Source organism: Mycteria americana, chromosome 1 (genome assembly GCF_035582795.1).
Source record: "Mycteria americana isolate JAX WOST 10 ecotype Jacksonville Zoo and Gardens chromosome 1, USCA_MyAme_1.0, whole genome shotgun sequence".
In the NCBI taxonomy this organism is placed as follows: domain Eukaryota; kingdom Metazoa; phylum Chordata; class Aves; order Ciconiiformes; family Ciconiidae; genus Mycteria; species Mycteria americana.
The window spans coordinates 111,973,259-111,991,388 of NC_134365.1; the positions used below are offsets into that span (position 1 = coordinate 111,973,259).

The 18,130-nt window shown below is 44.4% G+C and overlaps 1 protein-coding gene across 2 annotated transcripts in view; it reads left to right on the top strand.

The window, feature by feature from the left end:
• Positions 1-7,237: 7,237 nt before the first annotated feature.
• Positions 7,238-18,130, top strand: part of USP25 (ubiquitin specific peptidase 25) — a 100,176-nt gene continuing 89,283 nt past the window's right edge. The window contains exon 1 of one of the 2 annotated variants that reach the window (XM_075516726.1): positions 7,238-7,530. In XM_075516726.1, coding sequence (XP_075372841.1) covers positions 7,486-7,530 — 45 coding nt within the window. In that variant the 5' untranslated portion in view covers positions 7,238-7,485. Of the gene's footprint in view, positions 7,531-8,276; positions 8,298-18,130 lie in introns of those variants that run through there. The other variant, XM_075516718.1, reaches the window with a different exon arrangement.

The following is an 18,130-nucleotide window of genomic DNA, read 5'->3' on the forward strand; positions in this document are numbered from 1 at the left end:
ATCTCATCAGAATATACAAAGTGACAGATTTTGTGGTGCCAGCTGTACTCTTGGAGCCCAATATTGTCCTTCATGTGAATACACAGATAGTATAGTTGCATATTTATTTGGAGGTTGTCCTACAGCTGTGCCTAGAGCGCCCACTGACAACAGCCACACACTACCTGCAACGCTTCTCTGAGTGGGTTAATAGCAATGAGGAGGCTTTTAAAGTGACATTTTGTATTGATTAAAACCTTTCTTTTTCTTTCTTTCTGGTAGGTAACCTCCCCAATATTAATTATTAAAATGTTAACTTTTTAATCGCCTAAATGAACACTGGGCTCAGATAAAACAAGTCAAATATGGCAGAGATGTGAAATGGTCTGCAACTGTCACCGTTCTTCTCTAAAATTTAAGTGAAGCAGGCTTGTTGGTTAAAACCATGACAAGAAAAGAAAACAAATACTTTTTTGTTTTCTCAGATGCCTTCTGACATACAAAACGGCTATTGCTGCAGTCAGTAAATGTGGTCAAATGCCATGGGTCATTGAAATAACATGGAGGATATATTATTTACTGCCAAAAAATATTTTAGAAAGAATTATTTTCTACAAACAGGTAAAAAATACGAGGTGGCATGAGACTGACAATGCACAGATGTCAGTAATGTTTCACATCTACTTGAATTTTTACATATAAATTCTTATGGTCAGTAATAAGGTACAAACCAAACTGACATGTATTCAAGAAAATGAAGGACATGTGGTCCCATAACTGGATATAAGAGAGAGAAAACCTCTCACACAATACAAAATAAGCAAGCATGCCGTTCATTTTGAAGAAATTACTACACCTACTACTCAGTAGTTTTGTGTGATCCAGACGGAGAAGTATTAATTTTAAAAAACCTCTGGGCTGAGGGCATGAAAACTTTATGCTATAAAAATCCTACACGATCCTATTAAAATCCTAAAGGTGTGTTTTGCCCTCTTTTTTTTTCTTGGAAAAAAAAGCTGTAATCAAGTCCTGCCATGGAGGCCACGGTCATTTGTGAGGGACTGTCGATCTTTCCTTAATGTTGCTAAGGGCTGAATACAATGACCCTTGTGCTAATGCCCACCATGTTCTATAGAAAGCTACCTGTCTACAGCTGGGTTGACTGGAAATACAGATCTAAAAGAAAAAAAAAAAAGAAAAAGCAAAGTCCCACCTACATTTTTAGACAAACAAATTTTCATCAGTAAAGGTACTGAAGTGCTGGGGAAGCTGTCTTTCTCTCTGTGTGCTTCCACCCTGCCAGGGCTGAGTGCCTAGAAACGTTCCCTAAAAGGGAAGCGGTGGTATTCCCCAGTTCATCTTCCCTGAGACCACTTGATAGCTATGCTTTGAGCACGCTGACGGGAATGAATCAACATGACACGCAGCAGCCTTGAGCGCTCACATTTAAAAATACAGCCAGCGAGGGAGGCGGTAATGATGTCTGTCCCTTATTTAATCTCCTCATATTTAGAGTACTCTCCTAGGAGGTGGAAGATGCGGGTGCCGTGTCCTCCTACACCGTCAGGGGTTTGGTGTCGACATTCCCCTCATTCCAGAGGAGCGGCCAGACAACGAGGCTGTAGACCATGCTGCAATAAGGAAGTGGCGTGGTTGGATGTGAGCAAGAATCATTAAGCCTCAGTTGTGAAACATGAATCCTTATCTAAAGCAGCTTCCCACCTGTTCAAAAGTAGCTTCCCGGGCCATAGTAGGGGTAGGATATTAGGCACGTGCCTCTTTCAGCAATTTAGCAAGTCGGAGGTTGCTGGATGTTGTAGATCCCAGCTTGTGGCATCCAAGTCCCTTCCAAACCTAGGACAGGGAGCTTAGGTAACTAGCTGAGGTGTTTTGATATTGCCCTCAGAGAGGAATACCTGAAGCCTACGTGAAATAATGCACTTCAGTGGTCTGGGTCCTTTCATTTCTCTGTCTTTGAGTAGCAGATTATGGGTGACTAGACAGGCATCAAAAAATGACAGAAGCAAAAAATGTGACTTTTGTATTAGTCCCATCAGCTTTGCCGTCTCGTTTTATCTGCGGATTACAGGATTCTGATGGAGAGCAACCTTGTTTATCCCCATAGACCATCAGATGTCAGGTCATTGCCTAATGAAGCAATTGTCTGTCATTATTTAATTAAGCAAGAGTGCATGTATGTCCATGACTGCATGTATGGGAAACTTGTCCAGAAGGTATGATAGGCTGTCATCATGGTCAATGACCATTAGCTTGAACAGGAAGCAAGAAATGACTGAGAAGATGAGGGAAAGACAAGAACATGACTTTTGACTTTGTAGGAAGCTCTGCCATTTGAAAAAATATATTCAAAGTAAAAATGGAAAAACAATTGAATTTTCTGCAGAACTGGCTTAACTACCTTGTAATCCAAAATAAGTTGTTTAGACCTTGAATATCTGGGTGTTACACACTTGTGATGCTAAAAATTTTTAAAGTTTCAAAATAAACATTGGAAAGCATCATTAGGTGAAGTTTAAAATGGGGGGGGTGGGGGTGGTGTTTAATTATTATTTTACCTGACGGAAATTCATTGAAGATAGTAATTTGTTGTGAAACATGCTTCTTTAAATGAGTTAGTTACTTTTTCAATGACAAAGAAGTATTTTGGGGAAAGCTGTGAAACTTTCTACTGCTTGATAAATGGTGGGTAATGCCTATTGCAAGGACTAGTATTCATTGCTGAGCTCTAAATTACCTTCAGCCACATAGGAAAAAACCTTACTGCCTCTCAGGAAAGCCATGTGAAATATATGATCAATGTGCAAGTGTGGTCAAGAAAGTAAATAAAATGTGAAGATGGCTAAGGTTAAATGTAAGGCACTTGAACCATGTTCTCGAAGAATCCATAATTTCTGTGGAATTCAGCTGCAGTTACATGGACTCAGTATTTAAACCTCAGATTTTTTATTTTGAATGTAGCATCTGACTTTTAGAAGGTATATGAATAGGCATCTACTGTCAGGAAGCAACTGGAGGGTGAGAGACCTTTAATTTAAGATATATAAACTATGGAATATGTAGCTGTGTTTTGTGCAATAACAAAAACTACATTCACATCATTTTAGTTTTACTTTTAGATTTTCAAAGGGCTTTCAGGTAACGATCACCCTCTTTGCTGAGTTACAACTTTGGTTAGTTTTTGGTTTGGTTCCCTTGAGGAATAACCAACATAAGATTTTGCAAGCGCAGCAGCACTCTTTGAATGGTTACCAGTGACACAGAGAGTAATTGTCAAATTATAATTTAAAAGGTGTCGTGCTTAAAAAGCTTCTTGAGTGGCAGTGGTTTTGTTTCAGGTGGCTGAACTATTTACTGCCAGGCAAAAAGGCCTAAGTGAAAGTGCTGCAAAGTGGCTTTTATAAATGCGAATCCAGAGAAACTCTTCTCTAGGGTTAATTACAGAAGCTGTGCGTTTGCAGCGTTCACAGCACTTTTTAAAGCAGTGCTTTCTCATGGCCAATATAGCAGGTTACACATTTGGGAAAAGAAAACCAAGAAGTCCTGACTTGTACTTCCCCAGCTGTAACCAATGCAGCCACAATATAATTAAAGCCCTAAATAAATGATGCACTTAATTAAAGACAAAAACAAGCCCATTGAAAACGGCAGGAAATAATGAGCTATTTCTTGTTGTACATGATCTTTGTATACAATAAAACATGTGCTAAAGTGTTTTGTGGTTGGCTGGCATTTTGTTTGCTCTTTACAAAAATGGGAAGACAAGGAGCCCAGCGAGCAGGAACGTGGTTTGCATCCAACAGGCGCTCTGTACATCAGAAAGGTGCGATCACTTACTGATTTAAGGAATAGGTGAAGCGAAGCTCAACGGGTATCATGGCTGAGCCTGTGTCACCTTCTCTTTTGGGCCGGCACAGCTGTTTATACAGCCAGTCAGTGAACCATTTTGGGGAACTGATCTAGTAGAAGAAAACAACTGGTTTAGGGGGGAGGGGAGGCTGCGGTTGTGTTTCAGGTGGATCTCTTCTCCAGCACTGCTGGTGAGGAGACCATGCAAACAGGGGTAGCCTTGCCGAGGGGACCAGGCAGCCGGAGGCAGAGGTTGTGCAACGCGTTGCCGAATGTTTAACAACCAAACCCTGTAATATTGTTAAAAGGTGAGGAGCAACTAAGTGGAAATATGATAAACTTCTGGGAAAATATGTATAGCTATGCCTTATACTGTTTAAGATATTAAAGGTACATTAAGGTACACTTGTAACCAACAATATAAGCAACAGGAAGGAATAAAAAAAGAGAAATAAATTTCAGCTCTTGAGACTCATAAGCAAATGTGATCACCTCTCTTTCTGTGTACTAGCATCATCAGTAATACTAGCAAGAAAATGCTTGCAGCTCTGGGAGCGTGACAGCTAAATGATCACTGCAGACTAGCAACAGGAGCTCAGAAATTTAAGACTGTGGGCTCTTTGTTAAGGCAGCATGTCTCAGAAAGACTGCTTCACAGGTAGGAGATTAGATGATACTACATAAGTGAAAAAGCAAGTCTCCTATATGGTTCTTTTTGTACTGTACCAGTGCAGCTTTTGGACCTTGAGTTATCGTGCCAAATTCTTTCCGAGGTTCACACAAAATTCATCTGGGCTCCAGTCAACGGGATTTGAAGGCAGAAAAGGAAGGAGGGGTAAAACCAAGCAATCTGCTTTTTTAATTTCTTCTGAAATGACAGTTCCTTAATATCTTATAGACACTAAGGAATACTAATATCATCGAGCCAAGAGCTCTTTCTAAATTGTGGCCCTGACAAAATCATTAGTGTTTTCTGTTGAGGTACGAATTCCAGTCTTGTGCTCAGTGTAGTTCATATAGAGCTTGTGCTACAGATGGAACACGAAACCCTGTTCTGTCTGGTTTCCAGCAACACCATATGTATGGCAGAATCCTAATTTGCATGGCTACAGCTCAGATTATGTCAGTATTTCAATGATAAATCCCTGTCTCGGGAGTGGATTGCTCAGCCTTTTTTTATTTTAAAGAAAGTGAGGCAGGGGAGGAGCCCTTAAAAGTGATAGTTTTGTTGGGAAGAGGTAGGGGAGAAGGGAAGGAATTTAATGGAAGATGATACTTTGTCATCCTATCCTGATTTGAGGCGAATTGGACAAAAAGTCACATTTCTTTCCGACACTTTCTTTTTTCGACACATTCTATCTGTCAGGGAAGCTTTTCCATTGAGTTAAACGAAACAGAGAAAAGACTTGAAAAATTATTGCAAGACAAATGTATTTTTTAAAAAAAATGCTGCATCAAAGCACATACTTTCAAATATAAACAATGAATAGCTTTGATGAGAATTATCTGAACACAAATAGTGCAGCAGTCGTCAAAAACACAGGGCGTGGAAGCAGCTGTAAAACTGTATGAGAAAAAGCATGACTATATATTGGAAAAGAAGGGCAGAGAAATTGGTCTATCACTCCAGCACAGCAGTGAAACAGAAAACTTTTCTTAAAAAACCCTCGAACTACTACTACTGTTATCTTTCTTACACGTAGCCATCAGTCTGAGCAGAGATAATTTCTGCTCTTGCCCCCAGAAAAGTAATTTGCAAGCCATTTCTGATCCCATTGTATTATCTGCATAGTTTCTTGTCTTTTGCACAATGAATTCTTTGGGAACATTAATTTTAAAAATCGCCTTGTATATTGCAGCGTAAAAGGCAAAAACATTAAAACCGATACAATCTATGAGCAAGGAACCTTAGAAGAGCAAATACTGATCAAATTGCAACATCTCCGGCACAGAAGCTACAGTGAAATAAGGCAGCGTTTGCAGGTTGTCACGAGCTGTGCAAAAATTGGTGTTTTACTTAAAGTTCAAGATCTTGCAGTGATGTTATTACCTGATAATCTCAGCTTTAAAAAGCTTCACACTCTACTGTGGGGAGACGAGGGAATTGAATTACGGAGTCGTACATGCCAAGGCTCTGTGTGACAGTCGAGCAGTAGCCGCAAGTCATTTCGTTGCCTTCGGCTCCCAGCTCGTGATTCTTGGGTACTTGGGGCTATCAGAACCGTGCTGCTCCCCTCGGCTTTCCCTACAGACTGTAGCCGCTTCTTCACCAGCTTGGGAAGCCCAACCAGATGCAGCTACCATTTATCGTGCAGGCATCCCAAATGCGGGCTGGGTTCCTCTGCTGCCCGTCACCTGCTCCTGTTCAAATGCATTTTGGGCGGCCCAGTACCCCCAGGACTTTCCAAGGCTGGCTTTCTCCTGCTCGTCCTGATGCCCAGAGCCCAGTGCTTTCCCTCGCCTTCCTCGATTCCCCAGAGCGGAGCAGCAGAGGGACAATGTCTTTCCTAAGACCGTTTACCTGCGGTGCCAAATTCGCTGTGGGTTGCCGGGACCTGAAACCCTCCCCATACTTTAATCAGCAGTGAAATAGTTAAAGACGTTCCCGTTTAATTTGAATGCAGAATACGATCACCTCCCAGCTCACCCTAAGCAGGGAGGGGAAGATTGCAACTTTAAGTGCCGTTCGGTGCTAAGGCTCGCTGTCGATACGAAGGGCCAGCGCTGGAACTGGTCAGACATTTCCTGCAAAACCCTCGGCAAGCGCCGGGGTCCCGAGGCCGAGATACGCTGAGGACTGTCAGACTGGGCTGGCTGCAGGGCAGGCCACCCTTGGCTCCCACGGCCCGGGAGAAGCCTGCAGCCAGCCCACGCACCCCCGGGCGGGGTGCCTCTCCCCGGCGGGAGCGAGGGGCTCCCGGTTTCGCCGCCGGCGTGGCCAGACCGCGGCTCCCTCGGGCGGCCGCTGCGGAGCGGGGGAACTTCGCTTTCCCTCGGGACGCAGCGCGGTGGGGCTGCCCCTGCGAGAGGCGAAGGGAAGCCCGCACCCGGCGGAGGACGCGGGGTCCTTCCCGGCAGAGCGGCCCAGGGCCTCGGCGGGGCGGAGCTGCTGCCCCTGGGGCCAAGGCCAGGCCGGCGCTGTCCCGCGGGGGCCGCCGCCAAGATGGAGGCGGCCGGTGTAAATACCGGGGGGAAGGGGCAGGGCAGCGGCGGCGAGCGAGGGGGGCCGAGGGCAGCCGCGGCGGCGGGGGGCTCCGCCCGGGGCAGGTGCGCGGGGCGGCGCCGCCGGGGAGCCGCTGCCGGGCGGCGGCGGTGTCGGCGGCGCGGGCCGGGCCGAGCCCAGCCGAGGGCGGGGCCGGCGGCGCGCTCGGCGCTCCGGGCACGCTGGGCGGCGGCGGCCGCGCTGGGAGTGACAGCGGGGCCTGAGCGGATCCGCGCTGCCCCATGGCGGCCGCCCGCCTCGGCGGCCCGCCCGCCTGGCGGTGACTCGGGCTCCCCCTCCCGCCCCTCCTCCTCCTCCTCCTCCTCCGCCGCCGCCTCCTGCTCCGCTCGCCCAGCACGGGCCCGGCCCAGCCGCTGCCGCACGGCGCCGCCGCCGCCCGCCGAGCCCGGGGCGCAGCCGGGAGCCGCGCGGGGGCCATGACGGTGGAGCAGAACGTGCTGCAGCCCGGCGGCGCCGCCAAGGTGAGACACCGGCGCGGCCCGGCCCGGCCCGGCCCGCCGCTCTGCGCTGCGCTGCGCCGCGGGGGCCCGCCCGCTGCGCCAGGGCCCGGCCTCGGAGCCGGCTGCGCGCCCCTCGCCGCGTCCCTGCCCGCCGGCCTCGTCCGGGCCCGGCCCCCACCCCCTCCCGGGGCCGCTCCTTTCCTGCGCGGCTCCGGCGGCGGCCCCCGCACCCGGCCTCCGCCCCGCCGGCAACTTTTCCCCCCTGCAACGGGGGCGCAGCCTCCCCACCCCCCGCCGCCTCCCGGGCCCGTGGGAAGCTTCCCCCGGCCGAGGGGGGGGCCCGGCCTTCCCCGCGCCGCGGCCTCTCCCTACCCTCGCCGCTTCAGCCCCGGGCCGGGGCCGGGGAGACCGCGAAGCCGACGGGGGGGCGCGGCGGGGCCGGGCGCTGTGCTGGGGCGCGGCCGGGCAGCGGGGGACCGCCGTCACCGCGGCCCCGGGTCAGCCCCTCTCCAGAGTGCCGGGCCCTCCTCTCAGCGCCCCGCGGCTCGGGGGAGACCCGCCGCTCCCCGGGCTGGCAGGCGGGCAGCCCCGGGCTGGGACGGTGCCGGGGCCCCGGGCGGGCCTGTTGCACTTGCAGAGCTGCCAGGCAGAGCAGCAGGACGGGGAGCAGCGTGTCGGCGAGGACCGCGAGGTCCTGCCCGAGCCCCCGGTGTGAGCCCTGGGCCGGCAGGGAGATGCTGCACATGCACGGCGTGACCCTGCTGCGCCGGCATCCGCGCCTGCGAAAGGTGAACGCTATTTCCAGCGTGTGACACACGGCTCGCCGTGACGCGCTCTTGCTGGAGTAAAAAAGTGCTGGATCGAGGGACTCGTATTGACGTGCATCACGGAATGGGGCTAAGCGAACGGCAGCCTTTATGAATCTTTTACTGTGCACCAGGAGTTGCTGGAAAATGTTTCTTTGTCAAAAAAAATGGATGTCTTCTAAAGCTTTTCTTTGCTTGAAGTGACCTGAGCTGGCAAGAGAAAAAGAAACCTAAAATTAAATCACAGCGCTTTTTTAAAATTATCCTTTATGTTTTAAAGGTAACTGATGTTGGTTAATGCCACTGTTCTGGTTAGTGATGTGACTGCCTCCTCTTCCCAGTTTTTTTTTTTTTAATGGCATGTGATGCTTTTATAAGAGGATAAAGGTATATTTGCTTTGGTATAGTCACTGTGGAAGTTTAATGGCTCCAGTCGTAAGAGTGGGCAGTGAGAATGCAAGTGATTAAGGTATAATTGGTTCAAGTGGTACAACTTACATTCAAGAAGCTCATTTGGAGGGAGAGGCATGTCTTGCCAAAGACTGCTATCATAGCTGGAAGTAGCTAGCACTGATCTTGGCCGCTTCAGCAGGAAGGCAAGGACTGAAGGGACTAATTTTGTCTCTTCGTTCCTCAGTTGGTGATGTGTTAAATTGAGGTGTGCTAGCAGGCTAATGTAGCAGAGTTTTGCTGCCGGGTCCCGTGCTATGCCTGTGTCTTCTGTGTTTAACAACTTCATTTGTGGCTGCTGTGCACCTGCCAACTTTCATGAGCAAGGTTATCTTTTACAAAACCTGTTGTTGATGGTTTACTTAAATATCCCTCAATTATTGTATCAGATACTCTGTTACATAATACCTGGTAGACACTGGTCAGAGCTGTCCATTTGCACTTTCTGTCAATAATACTGAAGCAGAAGTGTTACGGTTTTCAGCTAAACTACTGCTTGCAGGTCAGTAGTTCAGGGTTACTTTAGTTTCAAATTGAGGATAAGCTTAAAGGGTGGTTGGGGATTGATTGTGGTAGATCACCTGCAGTAAAAATGAAATTAGCAATAATTCTAAAGTTGTAATCGGCATCTATGGATGATGATTACTTATCTAAGTACCTAGAGAAACTGTATAGAATAAGAAGCTTTTTTCACGGCAGGGATTTTATTTTTTTATTTCTGTTGAATCATCTGATTCTTATATTATCCAAAACTCCTTGTCACCTACTTCATCCCTAATTGCATGCGGGGGGAGGGGGGGAGAGGCCAATCTTGAGAATATTTTGCAAAAAATATTATTTGACTCCAAAGTGAGTATCTCATTGCTTAGTGAGACTAATGAATAGCTAATTGGATGACAAACTTTAACATTGTTCAGCTTATTTGCATGTAAGAAGAAAAATTGTGAAGGTACAGTAGGCTGATGCGTGGTTGAAAGGTGGAGAGGTTACTATACCACTAACTCATCATCTTCCCTCAAAAGAAGAAAATCCCATGCTCCATGAATAACGAGAGTTTGTTCTGGGGACCTCAAAGTTTGTCATGATTGTTTTCTGTTAGTGTGAAGAAACCACATACAAGCATAAATATATTGGACTTCCAAGAGATGCCTGAGTCATCAGCATACCTTATTCAGAACTGTGGTTCCCAACATTGTTCATCAGATGTTTTCTTACTGTCATACAGGAAGTATGTGTCAAACTTCAGCAGTACTTGGAGACATAGGTTTGTATTAATAAATGCTCTAACTACAAACAGCCCATTTCCCACTGAAGCTATCTTTAGTTTATTGTGTAGTTAAAGCATCTGGATCGTGTCAAAAGAAATTTTTTCTTTCATGTTTACTGGTCATCTTGACTCCTAGTTAAAACTTGTAATTTATCTCCTGAAGCAAATAATTAATCATGTTACTCTTGCTGCTTGCAGCTCTTGTGTGCTTCTCTAACGTTGTTAGGTGTCTGTTGGTTATCTGTAATGTTCATATTAAGACTAAAGCATGTGAATAAAGGTAAATGGCCTGGGAAGTTTAAAAAAAAGTAGCTTCTGGTTTTGCCCTGTCTGTATTTCTGTCCAGTAAAATACTTTTTGTCAGGCATTTTGCCGCTGAAGAGCTAAGGCATGTGTATTGCAGGATTCCCCGTACTCCAGGCAGTCCTGCACTGCTGCCGTAGGGGATGCTTGTGCTGATGCATGTGTACATGGAGTTTCTTTTCTTTTTTTTTTTTTTTTTTCCTCCCAGAGGAAGACTGGGCCCAGGGGAAGCCTGTCCCAGGCTGTCCCTTGTGCTGTGCAGACCCTTCCCTCGGCCAGTGTCCTTTACACAGCAGGTTCAGCGATGGGGGTGGGTGAATGGTGATTTTTCTAGTAATTGGAAAAAATGATGTGAAGAGGTCATACATGTTTCAGCAGTGTGTCAGCTCTAACTAATAATTATTGTGATGGTCATCTCAGAACAACAGATTGAAGGGTGATATTTAGCTGGCCTCTCAGCAATGTGTATTATCAAGTTCTACTGCTTCTGGAGAGAGACTGAATGTTGGTTGATAATGGATTTAAAGTCTGTTTTATCTGTCCTTTGGTTTCCCACACCCACTGTTATTTCAGACCTGTGATTCAGCAGCATATTGGCAGTGTAATCACAGGAATAGTAGAATAAAGTTAGGTGTGTCAGCCCAGCCCATTTTTTTAGAAGAAGTACAAAACTTTAAGGATATTTACCACTGGAAATAATGCATGGTGTTAAGCAAGGTCTAATACTACTTATTTCCTCTCCTTTGCACTTTTTCGAGGTAGTAAGGAGAAAATTGTACTAGCACGTGTGTGTGCTTCTGCTCTGCTCATCCCGTGTATTTGATGTATGTATTACTGAAAGATATTAGCTAATAATGTGGTACTGACTGTTTATTTCCTGAAAGCAATAGCCACTAACTTCTTAATACTGCGGTAGTTCATACAGAAGATGATATTCGTATGTCTCCCAACAATCGAAATAGGGATGTTGATGCAGTCCTGAATGGCAGGAGGTGATCGCATGGAATATCCATGCAGGACTTGGTACACAAGGGAAGTATTTTGGAAGTTGTGCTTATTTTTTTTTAATCTCTATAGGTGGCAACCTTCCAAGGATACAACCTTTAGAGTCTTTGTGTTTTGATCAGTTGAGTTCAGGGTTGCCTGACCGACCATTTGCCCAGTGGATCCGAGAGGCTGCAGGCTCCTGCTCTCATCACACGGCCAGAGCTGCTCTTGCCCGTGACCAATTCACAGGCGTCCTCCCCTATCTCAGAAATGCACCCCGGGTCATGTAATGGGGGTGGGTTACATATCTCCCCCCAAACAGGCTGCTCGTGTTTGGACTGTGTGGCAGGCAGGCTGCTCGTGTGATGGCCTTGAATAGGGGGGGGGTTATACTTGCTACTGCTGGTATTTAAAGCTTTATTACCTCTTTAGGTGAGGAAGAGCAGAATAACCAGACTGGTTTACTGAAAGTGTTTGCACCAGCTACTAGGTAATTGGCAAGAATTATTTGAAGTGCTGTAGAGTCACGCTTTTAGGTATACACATCTTGTTATTTATTTAAAAAAAAAATCATATTGCATGTAGTTACACCTTCTGCGTAGACTCCTATCTGTTTTTTCTGAAAGCTGGAGCAAGGTGCCAAGGTCAGTGATTCAAGTAATTTTGAAAGCTCTTGTCAGACTGATGTGCTGAATGCCTTCTGGGTTTGTGAATGTTCTGATGGGCTTTGGTGGGAGCGGGCGGGTGGGGTGTGGTTAGGTTTGGTGGTGTGGTTTTTTTTTTGGTAGCTATGCAATCCTGCTGAATCTTGGAATTTTTTTATTGATATAATATGCTATGAATCTGCACTTTTCTGAAACCTTTAATAGCAATTTAAAACCTGTTGCATTCTAGAAAACCTTTCACAAAAGTTCAGTAATGATTTTGATTGTGGTCGCAGGAGTTTACAACTATAAGCATCTGTCTGAAATAATGTCTTTAAGTATCTTTTGGTCTACACCTTGAAAGAAAAATTCTGCTTCAGAGTATGAAAATATAAGGTTTATACATTTTCCTGTTAACCTTGTATAATATTATTTTAAAATATCTTTAGTACTTCCTAAAAAATATATTTTTAGGATAACCCTGTATCTACAACTACTAGGAGCAGGAGCTACAAAAGATGACAAAACCCATCAGCTTCTATGAAAAGGTCAAAAAGCACATTACCCATGTCTCAAAATAGAAAAATATTTCACATTTTTAAAAGTGCTTTTTAAAGATAAGTGGGTGGATAATTGAACAGTGCTTTTCTTGCACTCTTATGCCTGAAAAGGTATGTTAAGGCAGGAAGTAGCATCTCTTTAATCCTGTGCATTCAGTTGGTGTTCATGGACTTCTCTAAAGATGAATGAAAGTTACAATTTCCATTCTGGTTTTTGCTAAATCTTCTTTTATTCCTGGCTGAAGAACCCACCCAAGTGTCAACAGTCCGATTGTTCAGTCTGTGAGAAGCTGGCTCCATAACTTCAGTGATGTGAATGGTTGGGTTGAGGGACTCCTTGGACGCTGGGGACCGGTGCAGTGGCTGAGTTGTTAAATCGCCCTGATGCCCCATCTGACTTGGAGGCTGCCTTTTCAGGCTGGGCTGAAATCTTTGCAGAACTAGCTGGGAGGTGTTTAACCCTCACATGTCACCTGTGCCAGGAATGGTTTGGAGTGCTGCATCAGTCACCCCCTTACAGCTGTTGCTGGCAGTGCCAGTGATAGGGGGATTATCCAGGTGCCCAGGGGTGCTTCCAGGGTTCCTTTATGTGTTATTGCTCTTTGCTTTCTGTAGTGAAGATGCTGATTTGCAATTCCCAGCTGGTCATCTGGCAAAAGCTGAGAGGCAACTGTGACCTTCCTGATATTCCTTAGCACAAAAAGTAAAGAAAAAGCTTAAAAGCAGCATCTTCACTTACATGTTTTCCTGTAGGAATACATTCCTTTAAAAGCCTGACTTTTTGGTTTTGTTTGTTTGGGTTTGGTTTTTTTTTTTTTCCTTTGTTATTGACTTGTACTTATTATGGAACAGACCTCTTAGAATTCTGAGTGGGGTGTGTGTGTGTGTTGCCAGGACCTGGACCGAGACAGGAAAGTCTTTTCTACTTTCGCTGAGAGGAAAGCCACATGTGGGGGAGCAGCTTTTCTGGGAAACGAAAGTATCCTGAGCGCTTTCACTTTCTAGTTCTCTTGTGATAACCAGTGTGCTTGTGTAAGGGCGGGGAAGGTTGCATTGAGTCACAGCAAAGGTTTGCATGTGTGTGTTGGGGTTTTTTGTGTTTGGTTTTGTTTTGGTTGGGTTGTTTCTTTTCTTTTTTTTTTTTTTTTAGATGGAAGTGTTAAACTTCCTCATCAAAACCCAGTGACTAAGTTACCAATGTGATGGTCTTTAGTCAGCAGATAGACACCTGTAGTTTGAGAGGATTCAGCTTCTCACCAGGGAGCTGTTAACTCATGCCTGGGGTAGCAGCGTAGCATCACGATGCAAAGAGCAAGCCAGGGTAATGGTGAATAATGTAGGAGAGGCTGTTGCGACAACGTATTTCAAAATGATTTTATGCATTCAGGGTAGACTTCAGTCTTTTTTTCCCGTTAGGAAATAAAGACTGCTTCTGGTAGCTGATGATTACACTTCATCAGTTGGAGTGCTGTTAAAGAAGTCAGTATCTGCCAAGAGTAGAAAATACTTGACTGGAGTGAATGTTCGTTTAACCAAGTTCAGTGAAACTAGTATAACCCTCATGTGACTTCTGCCAGAGAGCTAAGTGTGCAATAGGTGGGGTGATAACGCCTTCCATTCACTCCGGGACTGTGATACGTGCAAAGTTCTGGTTAATGGGTGGTCAAGTATAGGAAAAAGGGAATAGGGAAAAGCTAGTACTGTAATCACAACAGCTAGTTGCATGTAAAACTATGTAAAGGTGAAACTTTTCTGATAAATCCTTCATCTTTTTTATTATTTAAAAAAAGAGAAAATATGGTGACAAAGTAATCTAAAGCTGTGAGGCTGAAGTAAAAATGAGGAGGTGAGATACTGTACTGCTGAACAGGCTAGCGGGGGCATGCCTTGCATAAAGGTACAAACTCAGGCTTTGTGTCAAGTAAAAGGAAGTACTTCTTCCTGTTTTCTGCATCAGGTTGGCCAATGGCATCTCTTGATATATTTCTGTGAACGCTTGTAACTCTTAATTTGGCAACAGCGCGATCTGAACAGCACGCCAGATTTCTTAATGTTACCTTACATTAATGCTGTGCTGAATATAAATGTTCTCATAAGCTGTATTGTGCCAACACACCTCAGTCAGACTTGCAGGTAGAATGGAGAGTAGCCGTAGCATGTGCCACGGTTGAGTACAATCACCATCTAAAATGTTGCTTTCTTACAGCATTACAATTTCCGCACTCATTGTGTTTTAGATCTCTTTCACTAGATTTCTTTAGCACTTCAAAACTTGCAATACACTAACTAGGGGCTCTTCGGACATTAATGGAGAATTTTCATGAAACTTCTTTTTGAGTAATCCTATCCATACCACCTTTCTGCTCTATGTTACCATCCCAGTTTTCAGAAGTGAATAAAGGGAATGTAAGTGTGTCTCTTTGCTGCAGCAGGTTACACCTCCCTGCCTGGGTATTTGGGTCGAGTACACTGGTCTGTGATCTGCAGTGGCAGAGGTGTTGTGCTGCCTTCTGCTGATAGCTGCAGGGCTCTGTCTTCTGATAGAGGGGTGGCTTTAACATACTGAACTATGTAGTAGTTTTTCTGGTGAATGTGGTGCAGAATCTGTGGTTTTTTGCTTAACATCTCATTCCTGTTAAAGCCTCACTTTGAGTCAATATTGAGATTCCCATGAAGTGCTATGAAGGAAGAATTTGGTCCTAAGATGGTGTAAAGGACAGATTGACACAAAATGACATGAGCAGGACACTGTGATAACTTTAGTCATTGCAGCAGGCTTTGTGAGTTCTTGTCTACTTAATTATGGACTGGTTTTCCATGTATTTAGTAACATTAATTCCAAGCATTTGAAAATCACAATGAAAATATTTAATCTATTTAGACTAGACTCTTGCAGTTTAAGAAGGCACTGATTTTTTTTTTTTTTTTTTCCCCCAGTTAGGTTTCGTAGTTTTCATTCTTTTAAACATGTCAGTAGCTACAAACTTTTGCTTTTCTTTGCCATAATGGATGAAATTCAGGAGCACGTTGAAAGCCATCAGCATGAGAGTTTTCCTGAAACCTGATATTACCTGATGATGGGACTTTAACAGAAACAGCACGATTGTGAGAGGTGGCAACACTGAGTGTCCACAGTTTTAATGCAGCTCTCTGAAGTAAGGATGTTGGAGAGGTGGAATCCAAAGAACATGTGATGTGGAACAGCTCGGAGGCTGGAGTGCAACTAGGTTAACTTTGGAAACATCGCCTGACAGATTTGTGTATGTAAAACACTTTTTAAGGCAGCAGAAATATCGGTGTGCAAATTCTAATAGTTTTTATTCTGAGATGCACAGCTTTGACTTGATGCTTTTGTTTATAGTAGGTTTCTGAATTATTTTAACTGGTGGATTCTTGCTGAAAAAAATTATACCCTGCACAACATTTCTTTTAAAATGTTTTTCTTGTCAACTAATTGGCAGCAGTCAAGCTTATCAAAGTTTAGGTGTCAAGCGAATGCAGATTGTGTTTATAATATCCTTGACTAAAGCTTTTTTAGTCATCAGGTGAAAGCATATTTTTAAGGTTTACAGTAAGCACATATAGACAGAATAATGTATTTAATAAAAGCTTTTCAGAGAGGCATTAGTGTTTTCAAGGCATGATCCATAGCTATTTCAGTTTAATTGACCCTTGTATCTTACCTTGGTCTAGACAGAATTCGTGGAAATTAACGCCCGTGATAAAATGGCATTATATGCTTCTGTGGCTCCTTCCTACCAATTGATGTGTCATCATTTCACTCGTTTTGTACCCCATAATCCAGAGGGCTCCCTTTAATTAAACCAGGATGTTCACTTGACATTAGGGTCTGGTACTGAGACGTGAAAGTGTTGGATTGTGAATTGCGTAGCTATGTTTAATGCCATCTGTTACTTTTGGTGAATAGTAAATGGTAGGCTTGAGTTCGCGCATGGTTTCTGTGATAGGTGTTCTTCCCACAGCTGTATGACTTCAAGAAAAGTCAGATACCTGTGCTGAAAATTTCTATTCTTATTCTCAAACCAAAAATGACTCTTTCTGAATTTCAATAAAGTTTCAATTAAAAAAAAAAACCCAAAACACTTTGAGAAGTTGAATTTAGCTGTGTTTTTACTGGGATTAAGCTGGAAAAAAAAAGTGCTAAGTGGAAGTTGAAAATAGTATTCATTTACATTCAGGTGTATGCTTTGAGAGTGCTTTAAAGTAAGCAGCTGGAAAAGGCTGGGTATGCACAGGCACGTGGCATTCTTCGTTCTTTTCAGAAGAGGAGGAGATAGCAGGAACAGACTCCTACTCCACTTTCCTTTTGTGTTCAGTTCCATTTTATTCCTCTGAAAGTTAGCTGCTTTGAAAAAGAAATTTCTCCTGGGACCACAGCTGTTGGAAATGTACTTTATTTTTTTTAACACTTTCCAAAGTGCATAATTACAAATGGCCTGGTTAGAGAACTGAATGCTGTGTATTTCATCGTATCCCAGAAATCTTATGTTATGACTGAGAAAGCATTTCTATATTTTGCAGATTTTAACTTTTGCTTTGTCTTGGTACAAAATCATGGGAAAATATATATGAAAGCATGTAATTTTTTTTTTTTTTTTTTAGAGAAAGCTAAGTAGCTTTTGGACAGCTTGTCGCAGAGTTGCATTTTCCTTCTTGGTATTACTTACTTTCCCGTTTGTCAGCTTCTTTTCTTCAAATTCTGCTCATGTCTCATGTAATTTCTCACCTGTTTGAGGACTGTGCTCTTTTCATTTAGAGACTTTCCCGGTACCATTTTCTTTTCTTACATTAGAACCTTTTAATTATTTGGTGGCAGTAATCAGCAAGCTTTTTTGATTCAGGCACCCAAGTTTATAACTTCTTTTTTTGAATGGGGTACTAGAATTAAGTCTTCTCCTTTTTCTCTATATTCCTTTACTTGTTTGGAGATTATAAAATAACCAACATCTTACTGGCAACTTTAAAAAGTTCCCTCTAGTCTTGCGTGTATTTTATGGGACTTGGGTGCTGAAAGCCACAGAACATCACTTGTGACAACCCTGGCTGGACCGTAACTGTCCCCTCGCCTGACTGGGCTGTTTTTTTGGGTATAGTCTGCTGGTCTACTGGGTAATCTCTGGATTTATTGTTGGTAAAGATGGACAGATTTCCCCATCATCACCAGTTCCAGCTCTTGCTAACTTGGCATGTTGCCTTGAAGCTTTTTCTGGGGCTGATTTAAAGACGACTGGTAAATGTGCCACCTACTTGCTAGTGCTGAGTGGGGGTGTGTGTGCAGTGTGCGGGCTCTGCCGCGTTGTTAGAGACCAGGGAAGGAGTTTGCAGCTGCCTGCTATCCCCAGCAAAGATGCCCAAGACTCTGTTGCTTCGTGACCTTACTGAGGAGAAAAGGGCTGAAAATGTTGCTATTGGAGTTTATTATAACTGTTGTTTGGTGGGGAATATGTTGGCACAATGCTGCTGCTAGGAAGGCAGCACAGAATTTTAGTATTTTGTTTCCAAGAATTATTATTCAAAAAAGTGAACTCTTTAGAGGAGTCTTTCATACTCCTTTTACTCAAGTCAGCCTCTGAAGTTTCAGCT